This window comes from Alternaria postmessia (genome assembly GCF_024291825.1).
Source record: "Alternaria postmessia strain BMP 2775 chromosome Unknown scaffold_32, whole genome shotgun sequence".
In the NCBI taxonomy this organism is placed as follows: domain Eukaryota; kingdom Fungi; phylum Ascomycota; class Dothideomycetes; order Pleosporales; family Pleosporaceae; genus Alternaria; species Alternaria postmessia.
The window spans coordinates 282,560-296,300 of record NW_026260105.1 but is presented as its reverse complement, the minus strand read 5'-3'; the positions used below and the strand labels follow the sequence as shown (position 1 = coordinate 296,300).

Below are 13,741 nucleotides of genomic sequence, written 5' to 3'. Positions count from 1 at the left end.
AGCTCTGGCTAAATTGCGCCCTAGGCCTTTGCCTTCGCGGGCGGCTCTTCTTCCTCCTCCTCCTCGTCGCCTTCGTCTTGGTAGAACTTCTTCAGAATCTCCTTGACGTCGGTGAACTCTGTCTTGGCCTGCTTGATAATCTTGGCCAGGTTCTCCTGCGCCTTCTCCTCGGTGATGTCCTTTAAGCCTGCGTCGTCCTTGAGCTGACCGTAGTGTTGGATCTTCTCGCACGAGTCCTTGACTTTGGTGAGGCCGAGCGTGGCGGACGAGCCCTTGAGGAAGTGACCTAGCTCGCTAAGCTCCTTGAGGTATTTGCCTTCCTTCTTCTCGCTGTTGTGGCGTTAGCCATCGCATTCGCCATGTGGCGGCATTGCGCGCGCAAGCACGCCATGGTGATGCCCGGGCAGACACAGGGGCACTCACAGCTCCTTGTCCATCTTCTTGAAGGTCTGGTCGGCCTGGCCAAAGAAGTCGTAGACGATGCTTTTGCTGAACTCGCGCTCGACCTCATCCTCGTCCATCTCGAGAATCTGCTCAAAGGTGGCTGGGTCGATTTGGTCTTCCGCACCAGGGATCGACATGATGTCGCCGCTCTGTAGTGAATTTCTTAGGTTAGGCGGTTAAGCTATAGGCGCGTGTTGCGATGTGTACAGCAGGAGGGTTGACACGTGCGGAGAATTGCAGGACATGGAGGGGCGCAGGCAGGAGCAAAGCAGGTAATGGAGGGGCAACACGAACCTTGTCGTCGGTAACCGACATTTTGAACAAGACCGAACAGCAAATCCGGGAAACAGAAAGCCCTCTTCAACCTCGAGGTGATGCTGTCGACACCTTCGTGTACTGGTGTCGCAGCGTTTCAAAGACGTGGGCGCGACGGATATTTTTTCGCGCCTCAGTAGTGGACCGTGCGGCTGTCCGATTCACTGGCTGTGGCTGGATCTAGCTTAGTGAATGACGAAAGGGTCGGCCCGTTGTTGCTGTGAGCGCCGTTATTAGAGTTGTCGTCTTCTGCAGAGAAGAGTGGTTACGGACGCAGGGCAAGGGGGGAAAATGCGAGTGTGACTGTTATTGTCTGCCGAACTACTACGTACAGAGGCCTTAGTTTAGTCAACCCCTCTGCTCGTTTAGGTTGCTAAAGCCTCCACGGATCGGTTGCCGAGAGAAGCGACTGCAGCTATGCTGTTCGCGGTAGATTGGGACGACACGTCGAGTCGGTGAGATAAGAAGAAAGCAATTTAGCGGCAGTGATGGTCACGGGCACGTTGCTCATATGTAAGTCGGCCGTGTTCTAGAAGTCAGAATGGCGATGCTTGCATCACCGCAAAAGAGGGGGGGCACGGAATGATGAGCACAGAAATAAGGCTTTCGCTATATGTGGGTGGATACCTCGACGTCAATCGGCAGCCTTCACTCGCCGTTGATCGCCTGTCACAAAGCCCAACTCTACCCTCTGCCAACGGCTGACTGGCGACCATGACCCCTATCGATCTCATCGGCTGTCCGGCCAAAAGTAATGTAACGCGCCCATGTCGTGTGGAGTCAGGCCTCTGACCTGGCAGGTTGCCCGCTCCATGGTGTCCTCTGCGGCTGATGGAGCTAGCAGAGACCCTCGCTCGCACCGCTTTGTCCCGTCGGCAGCGCATGCAATCGTTGTGCGCAAAAGGTTGGAAAATGAAGACGGCAACTTGACAGTGTGCCAAGAAGGCCTGGAAGCGTTCGGAAAATCGCTATTGCCCGCTGTTGGAAGGGTGAGGGCGGGGTGCCAGCGTACGAATATAAAGAAAGACGAGGGTTGGTTTTCGTCGTGAGAGCAACGACGTCACTTCACCAGCCATCGTCATCGTGCATACTTACCCGGACCCTGGAACTTCATCTGCTAGCCCAACCTAGCAGCATTAACCGCACACAAATACGTCGACGGGTCACCGTTGAATTTCGCACGTTGCGCGCTTCACAATTGCCATGTAGCTATCCTATCAAAATAATCACAGTCGTTGCCAGCACACGAATCCGCCCATGCGAACAAACGCCATAGGTCCGGGTACCAAACCCACCAACAGGCATGCTCCATGGACCCTGACTTCTTTTCTTGCAGGAACCTGCACGCGTGAATCATACTCGTTCATCCGGCCTCCTCCGAGCTGCAAGGCGTCGACACTTTCCTGTTGCTCGTGCAGGGGGTACGGATGACGGAAGCGACACTACATGGAGGCGCCCAGGATCAGCGCCTGTGATTCAGACGTGCAGGACGAGGAACTTGCGGATCGCAGCTGCAGGGTAACCGAGCGGAGTGATTAGCGTGGTGGTTCTATCGGTGAGGACACTTGCTGAACGATGCGGTGTGCGGTACCGGAACGGCTTACTGAACAATGGAGAACGCAAGGCTCGGTTCTTGGAGAGATGTGCGCGACAAGAACCGACTCTGCTCCGCATGTAGAGGGGTGACGACCTTTTGGGGATGCCGCATATGCAAGCCAGCGAAACCGGTCCGGTACGTATGCTTTTGGCCTTTCGCGATGAAGGCGTCCCAGCGCGCGGGAACTAGCGTCGTTGTAGTACGAGGTACAGGCGATACCACATCAAGTAAAGATCTACACATCATCGATGGTTTCACGACGGAATGACCAACGACTCGTGGGGTGTGGGGATTTAGTGGGTGATGTCAAAGCTGGAAAAACTTCGGCTAAGGATGGTAGCATCAACCAATTTAAACGAATCAGATACCTCGATCCGAGAACACAAGAGAAGATATGGTGACGAGGATGAGGGGATCGTGAGCCGTTTCATTTCTCGTAGACTCTCGTAGAATTTGATACTGTATAATCTAGCCGCTGATGCTGTCTGTATGGTACAATGCTGGCGTCAAGCTATGCCATACCGAGGATCGCTGATTCACGGAAGGAAGTGGAACAATGTCATGATGACTCTAACCCTTGACCTTGTAGATGGCCTCGGCGAGGCGGCCGACGTTCTCGCTGGTAATACCCGCAACCGAGATACGGCCGTCCTTGGTGGCATAGACGGAGTGCTGTTGTCGCGATTAGCGTAAAGTTCAAGATAGTTGCAGGATATAAACCTACCTCCTTTGCCAACTTGTCCATCTGCTCAGCTGTCAGACCAGTGTACGCGAACATGCCAATTTGCGAGGTAATGTGGCTCCAGTCGTGCTTGCTGCCGAGCTTCTCGAGGTTCTCCTTGAGAAGGGCACGCATGGTAATGATGCGGTCAGCCATGCCCTTGACCTCACCAAGCCATTGCTTGTTGAGAGAAGGGTCGTTCAGGATCTCAGACGCAATGCGGGCACCGTGAACTGGAGGGTTAGAGTATAGTGGGCGGACAAGAATCTTGATCTGAGAGTCAACACGCTTCTTCTCCTCGGCAGACTCGCAGACGACGGAGAAGGCACCAACACGCTCGCCGTAGAGACCCATGTTCTTGGCGAAGGACTGAGCAAGGACAGGGCGGAGACCCTCCTTGATGAAGTGACGGAGGGCGAAGGCATCCTTGGTAGTGTCACCACTGGCGAAGCCCTGGTAAGCCATGTCGAAGAAGGGGAAGTGGTCACCAGCCTTGACAGCCTCAGCAATCTCAAGCCACTGCTCCTCGGTAGGGTCTACACCAGTAGGGTTGTGGGCACAGGCGTGGAGCAGGACAATGCTGTTCTTGGGCATGGCCTTGATGTCGGCAACCATTCCCTCAAAGTCGAGGCCAATGGTGTCCTTGTTGTAGTAGCGGTACTTCTCGACTTTCAAACCAGAATCCTTGAAGACAGCATTGTGGTTGGCCCACGATGGGGTGGGAATGTAGATGGTCTTCGCACCGGGGTAGTGGCGCTCGAGGAAGGCACCGCCAATGCGGAGGGCACCGGTACCGGAGATGGTCTGGGTGACGGCGATGCTGTCCTGGTTGAGAGGAGCTGAGTCCTCGCCGTACGCGAGCCTGAGGGCAGCCTTGGTGAAGTTGGGTACACCGGTGATGCCGGCGTACTCCTTGTCGAGGTTTGACTTGATGATTTTCTCCTCTGCCTCCCTCACGGATGGCAGAACGTAGGGCTTGCCCTTGTCATCGCGGTAGGCGCCAACACCTGCGCATGTCTGTCAGTCGCGCCTTCCTTGTCACAATGTGTGTACTGACCCAAGTTGATCTTCTTAGGGTTGCTGTCAGCCTTGAAGGCTTCGGTGATACCCAGAATGGCCTGAGGGGCGGTGAGCTATTGTCTGATGTTTCTCTCAGAAGCTATACTTACATCCTGGGATATGTTGTTAGCACTTGCGAAAGACGACTGGGGCCCAATTGCTTTTGCCACTTACTGGAGGACCCTGCGGTACCTGCGACCAAGCGGAGACAGCTCGGACGCTGGTCCTGAGAGACAGCTGCTTAGTCGCCGCCTGGCGCAGCGCCGTTCTTGATGACGCGAGCATGTTGTGGTTGTGTGCGGGGTGGAAGGGGGGATTGGCAGCGAGGATGGGTGGAAGAGAGAGGGGTTATAGAGCTTCGCGGGCACAGTGTAAGCTATTGAAGCGGGTGGTCTGAGTGTGAAATACCCCAGAAAAGTAATAAACTCCCCGTTGCGCGGGCGCGAGCTGCTATGACTCGCCGAGGCACAGTCCCTCCGATTCGCTTAGGCCAGATATCCCTGCTAACTCCGACGCCCGTCAACTAATTTTCATGGCAAATGCGCGCGTCGCGTTGCGTGGGGGACAATTGCGTCCTTTCACTATTGAACGTACATTCTTCCGAAGTGCCCAGACTTCTCTCACAGTATGCGACCAGCTCTAAGGCAAGTCAGGACGCTGCTGAACCATGAAGCCTCGATACCACTGTTCCTCTGTCCCGCATTGCTCAGAGCGCCCATAATCGCACCTCGCCGCCGGGTCCCCGAACATCCAACTCCAAAAGCATACTCAACTCTTGTTGCACCTCAAGAACAAATAAACGCCACTACCCCTCCCGCGGATAACAGCCAAAATCCCCCCAGACATCCTCCAACACAGGCATCCTCAACTCAAAGGCAACTGCCACGAGCATGCCCGGGATGCGGTGCGCCGAGTCAGATATACGACAGGAAGGAGGCTGGATATTATGATGTCGATAGGAATGTGATACGGGAATATTTAGACTGGGTTCCAAACAGGCCCAAAGAGGCGACTGCCGAGGACGACATCTATACCAAGGCGCTCAAAAATGTAAATCCCGAGTTGCTAGGAGAATTGGGGCTTCAAGACCAGAACTCCGAGACACCAGAAGACAACGAACCGCCTGCTACGCCTGTATGCGACCGATGCCACAAGCTCCTCCATCACCGCGTAGGATCGCCTATACACCACCCGACCGTCGACTCTATACAGCAAACGATCGCAGAGTCGCCCCATCGCCGCAATCACATCTACCATGTCGTTGATGCCGCCGATTTCCCGCTTTCCATCGTACCCAACCTCCAATCGTCCCTGCGAATACCCAAACTTCGAACACAGAACAGACGAGCAAAGCACAAGGGATGGGTGGCCAATGACCGCATTGCAGAGGTAAGCTTCATTATCACAAGAGCTGACTTGTTAGCGCCAAAAAAGGAGCAAGTCGACGTCTTAATGCCATATGTCCGAGACGTGCTTCGAGATGCGCTAGGACGACAGAATGCGAATGCGCGGTTGGGTAACGTGCGACTTGTGAGCGCAAAGCGGGGGTGGTGGACCAAACAGGTCAAGGAAGATATTTGGGAGCGTGGAGGCGCGGGATGGATGGTTGGCAAGGTCAACGTGGGAAAGTCAAACCTCTTCGAAGCCGTCTTTCCCAAAGGACGAGGAGCAGACTACCAAGACGTGCGCAAGATCCGGAGCGCAGCCGAGCGTGAGACAATGATCAATAACGCAAAGACACTGGATGAGCTCACGCAGGTGTATCAGCAGCTTGCCGAAGAAGACGCTGAGACGGAACGTCTGAAGAACAAACCTCAAGAACATCTGCATCAGCCTCCTGAAGAAATTGAGGACCACCCTGAAGAGGACGAACTCGATCCTGACGCGCTCCTCCCACCACCGCAGCCATACACCCCGTACCCTGTCCTTCCAATTGCCTCCTCTCTCCCCGGAACAACAGCGTCTCCAATCCGCATTCCGTTTGGCAACAACAGAGGCGAGCTCATCGATCTCCCCGGTCTTGCACGCACAACACCAGGCCTAGAGACATTCGTCCAACCCACCGCACACGATGACCTTGTAATGAAGAACCGCATAAATTCCGAACGCTACACCATCAAACCAGGACAATCACTCATCCTCGGCGGTGGATTGATCCGCATCACACCCGTCACCCCCGACCTAGTCTTCCTCGTCCATCCCTTCGTACCACTCCACCCCCACGTAACCCGCACAGAAAAAGCTGTAGACTACCAAGCGCAAACTTCGGACCGCCAGCTCCAAGTTCCGCCTATACTCGCCCCCAATGTAGGCTCCAAAATGAATTCCGCCGGTAGATTTCAGCTCAAATGGGACGCTACCAAGAAACTTGCTGGTCCCGTTACTTCGCCCATGGCCGGTAAGATGAAACCTGAGAATCTGCCTTTCCGGGTATGGAGCACAGACATCTTGGTAGAGGGTGTAGGATGGATAGAAGTCTCAGCGCAAACCCGCAGACCGCAAGGCTGGAAACCCTCTGGTCTCGTCAAGAAAGATCCCAACCAAGCCAAGTTCGACCGTGTCACGCGTCTCAAGGAGGAAGAAGAGCGGAAGAATCGAAAGTTCGCTGCGATTGCGAGGGCAGAGGAAGAAGGGAGAGATCCGGAAGAGGTGCTCGAGGAAGAGTTCTACGACGACCATATGAAGGATCGGATGGCGGAGTGGGAGGAGGATTACCCCGAAGTGGAGGTGTTCAGTCCGCTGGGCAAGTTTGTGGGACAGAGGAGACCGATGTGTGCGAGCATGGTCAGTGGGCCCAAGTATGTGGCTAGTAGGGATAGGAAGGTTAGGCCGAGAAGGAGCATGGTCAGTGTTAAGAAGCAGAGGAAGCCAAAGGGCGCAGAGTAGGAAGACTTTGTTGCTCAAACAACATGTAGATTAGCTATGTACAAGATGTCATGACACGTTTTACGACAAACTATAGTTGTACTTTTCAACGTTTAATGTTAATCATGTTCCACGCAACATGATTCCATGATGCGTAGAATCGACATCTCTGGTCCTCGGGACAGTGCAAGTTCGTACGCCATACTCCAATATCGATCTTTACCTTTCCAATACAAATCTACTCCAAACCTCTACCTGTTCTTCTTGCGTTGCAAAGTGTTCCTTATCAGAAGGCGACCAATCTTTCGAAGCAATATTCCTATGCACTTTGCTCCTAGTTCTTGCCCTGCTCAAGAACAGCCCAAAATGCTTCTTGTTCCTTTGCGCAAGTCTTGCCATCCTTATCGCAGCCAGGGAAGTTTGCTACAAGATCTCCGTCCTTGTACTGACCATCCTTCTCAGCCGCGGGTCCGGTCGCGTAGGCATTGAGGAGGTTCTGTGGTACCATGGCTAGTTTAGCAAGGATGGTTCCATGCCATCTAAAGGTTTGACAGTCAGCGATCATGTCCTTGTAGCGTTACGCAGCTCATTCTTCGAACGCGGATATAGGAGGAGAAAACTCACTGGACAATATGCTCCAAAGCATGGCTTTCGGCCTTCTGAAAGTTGTAACTTCGGTAAATAGGATCGAACCAAGCATCCAAGAAGAACTTTGCCCACTCCCCGTTCCTCACAACAAAGCTACTCGGCGCCAGTCCATCTTTGTCCTGTGTAACGACGAAATCTATTCTGTCGCCCTTGAGGTTGCCAAAGGTCTTGATGACGCTGTCTGGCGGCACGACGGGTGCGTTGGTGATCATGTGGGTTTCGAGTTTGGCGGGAGTGAGCAGGTGGGTGTGGATGGGGAGAGCAGTGTTCATGATGAGGGCGCTGGAGTCGAGGTACCAGAAAAAGGTTGAGGTGGGATAGAGGGTCATGGCGTGGCGGATGCCGGGGACGCGCGACCAGGAGGCAGGCGAGTTGGAGATGGGGTATTGGTCGTTGGTGGGGAAGAAGGTTAGGTAGCCTGAGAGTGGTTGTGAGTAGGGATCTAATGCGATGTGTGTTGCAGAGGCTCATGACGTACCGTGTCGTTTGGCGTATTCCTCCCTATTGCTCTTGATTTTTTGCATCCATACTGGATCGGTCTTGGGGTCTATAACCGTCACCACCACCACAGGCGGTCCGCTCCCGATGTTCGGCTTTGGGATATTTGCTGCTGTCCAACCTCCAACTTTAGACTTGGCCCTGCTAGTCCCGCCACTGCCACTCAGCATCCATATCAGGACAAAGAAGCCCAGTATGCCGCCGACAATCAGTCGTCCTGCCCTGCTTCGTAGGAGGTTCTTGAGTGCAGGCGGTAGCGCAATTCCACCGCTCTGGTTGCGGGCTGCATATGGCGGTGGTCGCGATGTCTTCCTCGGGGGCATGGCGAAATGCATGGTGTGTGATAAGCGTCCGTGGTCGGGGAGATCACTAGTGATCGCAATTGCGGTTGGGTGAAGCGAAGCGGGAGATGCGACGTGTAGATCGTGAGGTTGAAGAAGAAGGGATATGGCGTCGAAATCGTTACGACACCATTGCTGACGGGAACACGGTTTAGCAGCCTATGCAATAGAATAAGGCACAGCTGAGGGACGGGGGCTGCTGTGCGGTCGCAGAAAGGGACGAAATTCCTAAAGTACACGCGACGACATGGGATGCGATACGATAGCCCTGGAGGCCTTGGCAGGAGGGACCTTGCCTTAGCGGCCGCAGGCAGGGGGCACTGAGAATGCGCAGTCGCGCTTCCATGAGCAGCCATGTGCCTTTTGACAGTCGGAATCGACCTACTTGTCAATTGTTGATGCTTCTGGCCTTGTTAGCTCTACTGCTCAACGCCACGCTTGCACATGGTGCAACTCCTCCACGTTGCCCTAACTCCGTTTCGAGCCCGGCATCGTCAACCTGTCGCATACAACAGCATTGTCAGCCTAACAATCGTCTCAGAAATAGACACATTACGGCCTTGGTACTCGCGACTACTAAGCGGAGTCGGTCGATACGGGATCCAGAAGCTGACGCTGGTTGGCCTCGTTGCGAAGACGCTCGTATTCGCCGACTTTCACCCGCGATGAGTTGACCATGTATGCGCTGCGCGGAAGAAGCATTTCTCGAAATCTATAGAATGGGAAAACAGGTACACTTATTGGGTATGCTGATACATCACGTAGAGCGTGATTACCACGACGTCTTCAAGGCACACATGCCAAGACTCGCGAACTTCTGTATCAACACCTCGAGTGATGGAAAAGTCCAGCTGAGAGACCCGCAGCTAAAGCGGAAGCTCGGTACAGTTGCCAAGCAATATTCTTATCAATCTGCGATGTGACGCTTGCTTGCTAATATCAGACGCTCATAGCTTTGCAGCTACTTCTGCGTTACCCGCTATGACGTCGGCTACCTGTCACAGTAAAGAGACAAAACCCATATGAAAAGTGCGAAAGATCGCCATCTTCCCAGCATCTATTCACATCCATTTCCAACTCACGAGTCATAACTCTAACTACACTTCATCCTAATCCATCTAATCTACCAATACACAACAAACCGCAATCATGGTTGAAAAGGTTATGCAACTGAAATGCGACTGCAACCAGTATCCCTGGGGCAAGCAAGGCTCAAAGTCGCTCGCTGCGACCTTGTGCGAGAAGACTCCAGGCACAGACTTCAAGCTTGACGAGAACACAAGCTATGCAGAGATGTAAGTTTTCTGACGATATGACCGAATGCCATCTAACATTCCACAGGTGGATGGGCACATATCCTGAATTGCCCTCATATGTCCTAGAGACCGGCGAGGATCTTCAAAAGGTGCTCGAAAGGCATCCTGATGAGCTCGTTGGAAAGAAGACTGCCGACAAGTTCAACCACACAAAGCTGCCATACCTACCCAAGGTCCTGTCAATAGCAAAGGCCCTACCACTGCAATTGCATCCAGTACGTTTCGTTTCTACATTACCATTCCTATCGTTAACACAATTATAGAACAAGGATTTGGCTTCGAAGCTGCATGCAAAGAACCCAGATCAATTCACAGACCCGAACCACAAGCCAGAGATCGCGTTGGCTCTGGGCGACTTTGAAGCTTTCTGCGGCTTCAAGCAACTCAAAGACATCGAGCAACTGATGCAGCTGCCACCTCTTCAAGCTTTCCTTCCAGAGGTCAAGAAGCCCGAGTTCGATGATCAGACTCTAAAGCACGTTGTCAGGGAAATGCTCTTGGCCTCTGAGGATGCCGTACGCAAGACCAACGACGCGCTGATGAAGATTCCCAAGGAGCAATTCGGCGAACACAGCTATATCCCCGACATGATTCCACGTTTGGCTGAGCAGTACGACAAGGCGGACAACGGAACTCTTGTTGCCCTCGTCACCATGAACTACCTCCAGCTCAAGGCTGGTGACAGCATCTACATCCCCGCCGACGGCATTCACGCATATCTCTCCGGTGATATCATCGAGTGCATGGCCCGATCGAACAACGTTTTGAACACCGGCTTCTGCCCGCGTGCTGACCGTGACAACGTCGACATGTTCTGCTCTTCTTTGACTTTCACGCCACATGATGCCAAGGAGGCTATCCTACCAGCGAAACCTTTCGATGGAAGCAAAAACGGCAAGACGCAACTCTACGCGCCTCCTCTAAGCGAGTTCAGCATGCTGGCTACAACCGTGGGCGATGGTGATTCCGAGGCCATCCGGTCGCTTGGCGGACCCAGTGTCATGATCGTAACAGAAGGCGAGGGTACCATGAAGGGCAACGGCAAGGAATACAAGCTGAGCGCAGGTTATATTTTCTTTGTCGCGCCAGATGTGGAGTTAGAGTTCAAGGCTACTAAGCAGCTCAAGGCGTTTACAGCCTTTGTAGAGTAGATCGGTCGGATATGTACCTAATGATGAGGCTCAACCTTGCGGAGGTGACCTGGCGGCCGATTGGAGGGACTAGAAGGTTCCCCGCACCTTTCACGTGCGCATACAATCAGCACTACGGATGTACTTTAGCTGTGTAGTTATATAGCCAAGAACCTTATGAGAATGAGCGGAACGCGTTCGGATCCGCATGCACGCGTGCTGTTGATACCCACATGTATCCTTGCTTCCCCGCACTTGATGACAGGCACCCCTCTGCAGCTGGGGATAGCTATAAAACCCCGCAATGGAGCTCATGCTTGCTTGGATGAGTAGAGCTGTTCATCCATGCTAATTGATTGCTTCTTCTTGGTCGCGTTGAGCTGAAGCTTGACCCTGTCGAATTCTAGAGCTGCCTGAAGCTTGCTAGCAATACCACCAACATCAATTACATTTTATTACGAGGTTAGGAACAAACGAACAAGTTACAAAAGCAAAAGTAAAGCTATCCCAGGAGTCTGTTACAAAACATGACAAAAGCTGAATCAAACCTGCTGACACGATTTGAAGCAGTTTCAACCGCCCAACTCCGACCATGGCAACCGCGGCCCCAATGCCGGCGGAGAAACGCGACTCAATGGAAGCCACGGCGAGTAGTCTTGAAGCCAAGATGAAAGCGGCGTCAATCAACCAAACAGCGCGTAAGCGACCTCTCGGGCTCACAGACCTTCCTCCGTCCGTCCGCAACAACATCTACAAGCACTGTCTCGACGCCGAACTCGTCAACCTTGGCAAGCCAAATGTCTCCTACACCCACACCATCTCCAAAGAAGATGGCATCTTATCCTTCTCAGCCTCGCGCAGCCCTTTCCCAGTCAACACGGCTCTCTTTACCATTAACAAAGAGATAAGCAAGGATGCTCTCTCCTACTTCTACGAGAAGAACCTCTGGGTACGATTAGATGTTTACACAAGCGACGCACGACATGCAAAGACGCTACTCGAAGACTCGGGCTTACTCTTCTCAACATCCAAGGGCGACCTAGTTGAAAAGGCTACACGCCATGCCCTCGAGGTTGTTCTCGTGGAGAAGAACAGCAGTCAGAAACGTGCTTCAGTCATGTTTCCCGCTCAGTATCTGCCTCGATTGATCAATTTCTTGGACCAAGCGAGCAGAGCGACGAAGACATGGGCACAAGGTCGCAGTCTCTTCCTAAACGTTGTGAACACATACAGTTTCCCTGTATCAAAGCTACAGGGGGATCTACTGGAGCTTTTCCGTTTGTTGAGCGGGTTCGGCAAGGTGGAAGTTGATGGCAAGAACCTCTTACCTCGGTATGCGGAGGGCCTGCAGAACAATATGATGGGCGAGAGCTTCACGGCAGACGGCTATCTGCAGAGTGTAACAGAGTTGTGTGATTTGGCGGATGAGGCCAGGGAGAAGGAGAAGTATCAGTTGGCGAATGAGTATGCGCACGCTACTATTATTGCGTTGACGTATGGGTACTTGACGCATGCTGAGACGCTGCATTCGCAGGAAGATGACTTCAACAAGTCCGTTCAACGACTGCGCTGGCGGACGGAACTTGGGCTGGGTATCAGTTTGTCTATTCCGCTGAGGGGTCTTACAACCAGTAAGCATTGGTTAAGGACACAGAACCCGACGGAGGAGATTAGGAAGGCGGCACGCGATCTTCTGCTGGCAGAGACTTCGGTTTCGAAAGCGCTGAGTCTGGCACAGGATTCTCCGTCTCCGGCGTCGAATCCTTGGTTCCACTCGCTTCCTGTCGAGCTCATTCCGCCGAACAAACCCACCTTCTTCACCGATCGCGAAAAGGCACAGACGTGGTATGCGCTGGGTACTGTACACATGGCTTTGGGTGAATACATCTTTGCCTGTGGCGACATGGAGAGAGCTTTGGAGCTTTGGGGCAAAGACACAGGCGTTGATGAGGAAGGCGGCTTGAGAAGCAAGATCGAGGAGTCTTTTGAGAAGGCAAGGAAAGGTATCGATGGTGACGCGGAGAGTATGTGGGTTGGTGAAGTCAGGCCAGGAACAGGACTGAAGACTGCGGCTTCTCTGGCAAAGGGACTGTCGGATGATCTGAGGAAGTAGAGGTCTTTTATCGATACCACTAATCAGTAAGAGTAGAGAGTACTTCTCACAAACCCCAATGAAGACGCATAATGATCAACTCTGGAGGCGTTGAAGTTTGTCTGTCATAGCGCGGATATGCTTGAGGATTTTAGTTCTTCGTACATTGGTGTTTTATTGTCTTCAATCATAGTGTTTTACTTCTGGGCCTACGCATGCTACTACCGCAATCTGCAGCTCCTCTTGATAAGTCTTTGAACACGCAGTGATTGTAACTTGCATATATTCATGGATAAACATTTATCTTACAACCGAAATATTTTGGAACCATATTTATGATGTTCTAGTGACGCCATTGTGGGCGAAACATTGGTAAACCGATGGTAAGAGAAAAAAACGAGGATATAATTGCTGAACACGTATCCGAACTTTTGTGCATTGCCTGCTGCACAGTAATCGTATATGAAACGAGTGGTAAAGGGAATTTGGAAGGATGGGTAATACAGCGAAGTGGAATTGGACTTGATAAAGTGGCAGGAGACCGTCAGCCAAGTTCGAGGTCGGATTGGACCCAGGAACGATCTTGGATAGCGGCCATGAATGAAATTTGGCCGTCTCGTCGTCGATGTATATCTAAGTTCGAAGGCGCCTCGCTTTGACATTCAGAATGACTTTTGGTGGTTAGGATGTGGTGAATTCGTATCATTCGAGGCGC

General features: G+C 52.7%; 6 protein-coding genes across 6 annotated transcripts; 3 read left to right on the top strand and 3 right to left on the bottom strand.

Moving 5' to 3' along the window:
- Positions 1 to 20: 20 nt before the first annotated feature.
- J4E82_005894 (uncharacterized protein) lies at positions 21 to 581 on the bottom strand (the record flags this gene model as incomplete). The annotated part of the gene is made up of 2 exons (XM_051732154.1): positions 21 to 330; positions 424 to 581. The coding sequence occupies 2 exons, from the start codon at positions 579 to 581 to the stop codon at positions 21 to 23; spliced, it is 468 nt and encodes a 155-aa protein (XP_051588174.1).
- A 2,345-nt stretch (positions 582 to 2,926) lies between these two features.
- On the bottom strand, positions 2,927 to 4,421 carry GOT2 (Aspartate aminotransferase, mitochondrial; the record flags this gene model as incomplete). The annotated part of the gene is made up of 4 exons (XM_051732153.1): positions 2,927 to 3,028; positions 3,081 to 4,084; positions 4,135 to 4,195; positions 4,311 to 4,421. 4 exons carry the CDS (start codon positions 4,419 to 4,421, stop codon positions 2,927 to 2,929), a joined length of 1,278 nt encoding a protein of 425 aa, XP_051588173.1.
- A 342-nt stretch (positions 4,422 to 4,763) lies between these two features.
- J4E82_005892 (uncharacterized protein) lies at positions 4,764 to 7,022 on the top strand (the record flags this gene model as incomplete). The annotated part of the gene is made up of 1 exon (XM_051732152.1): positions 4,764 to 7,022. The coding sequence occupies one exon, from the start codon at positions 4,764 to 4,766 to the stop codon at positions 7,020 to 7,022; it is 2,259 nt and encodes a 752-aa protein (XP_051588172.1).
- Positions 7,023 to 7,335: 313 nt separating this feature from the next.
- J4E82_005891 (uncharacterized protein) lies at positions 7,336 to 8,482 on the bottom strand (the record flags this gene model as incomplete). The annotated part of the gene is made up of 3 exons (XM_051732151.1): positions 7,336 to 7,540; positions 7,626 to 8,067; positions 8,128 to 8,482. 3 exons carry the CDS (start codon positions 8,480 to 8,482, stop codon positions 7,336 to 7,338), a joined length of 1,002 nt encoding a protein of 333 aa, XP_051588171.1.
- Positions 8,483 to 9,637: 1,155 nt separating this feature from the next.
- J4E82_005890 (uncharacterized protein) lies at positions 9,638 to 10,955 on the top strand (the record flags this gene model as incomplete). Its single annotated transcript, XM_051732150.1, has 3 exons — positions 9,638 to 9,783; positions 9,830 to 10,019; positions 10,068 to 10,955. 3 exons carry the CDS (start codon positions 9,638 to 9,640, stop codon positions 10,953 to 10,955), a joined length of 1,224 nt encoding a protein of 407 aa, XP_051588170.1.
- A 571-nt stretch (positions 10,956 to 11,526) lies between these two features.
- On the top strand, positions 11,527 to 13,047 carry J4E82_005889 (uncharacterized protein; the record flags this gene model as incomplete). Its single annotated transcript, XM_051732149.1, has 1 exon — positions 11,527 to 13,047. One exon carries the CDS (start codon positions 11,527 to 11,529, stop codon positions 13,045 to 13,047), a length of 1,521 nt encoding a protein of 506 aa, XP_051588169.1.
- Positions 13,048 to 13,741: the final 694 nt, after the last annotated feature.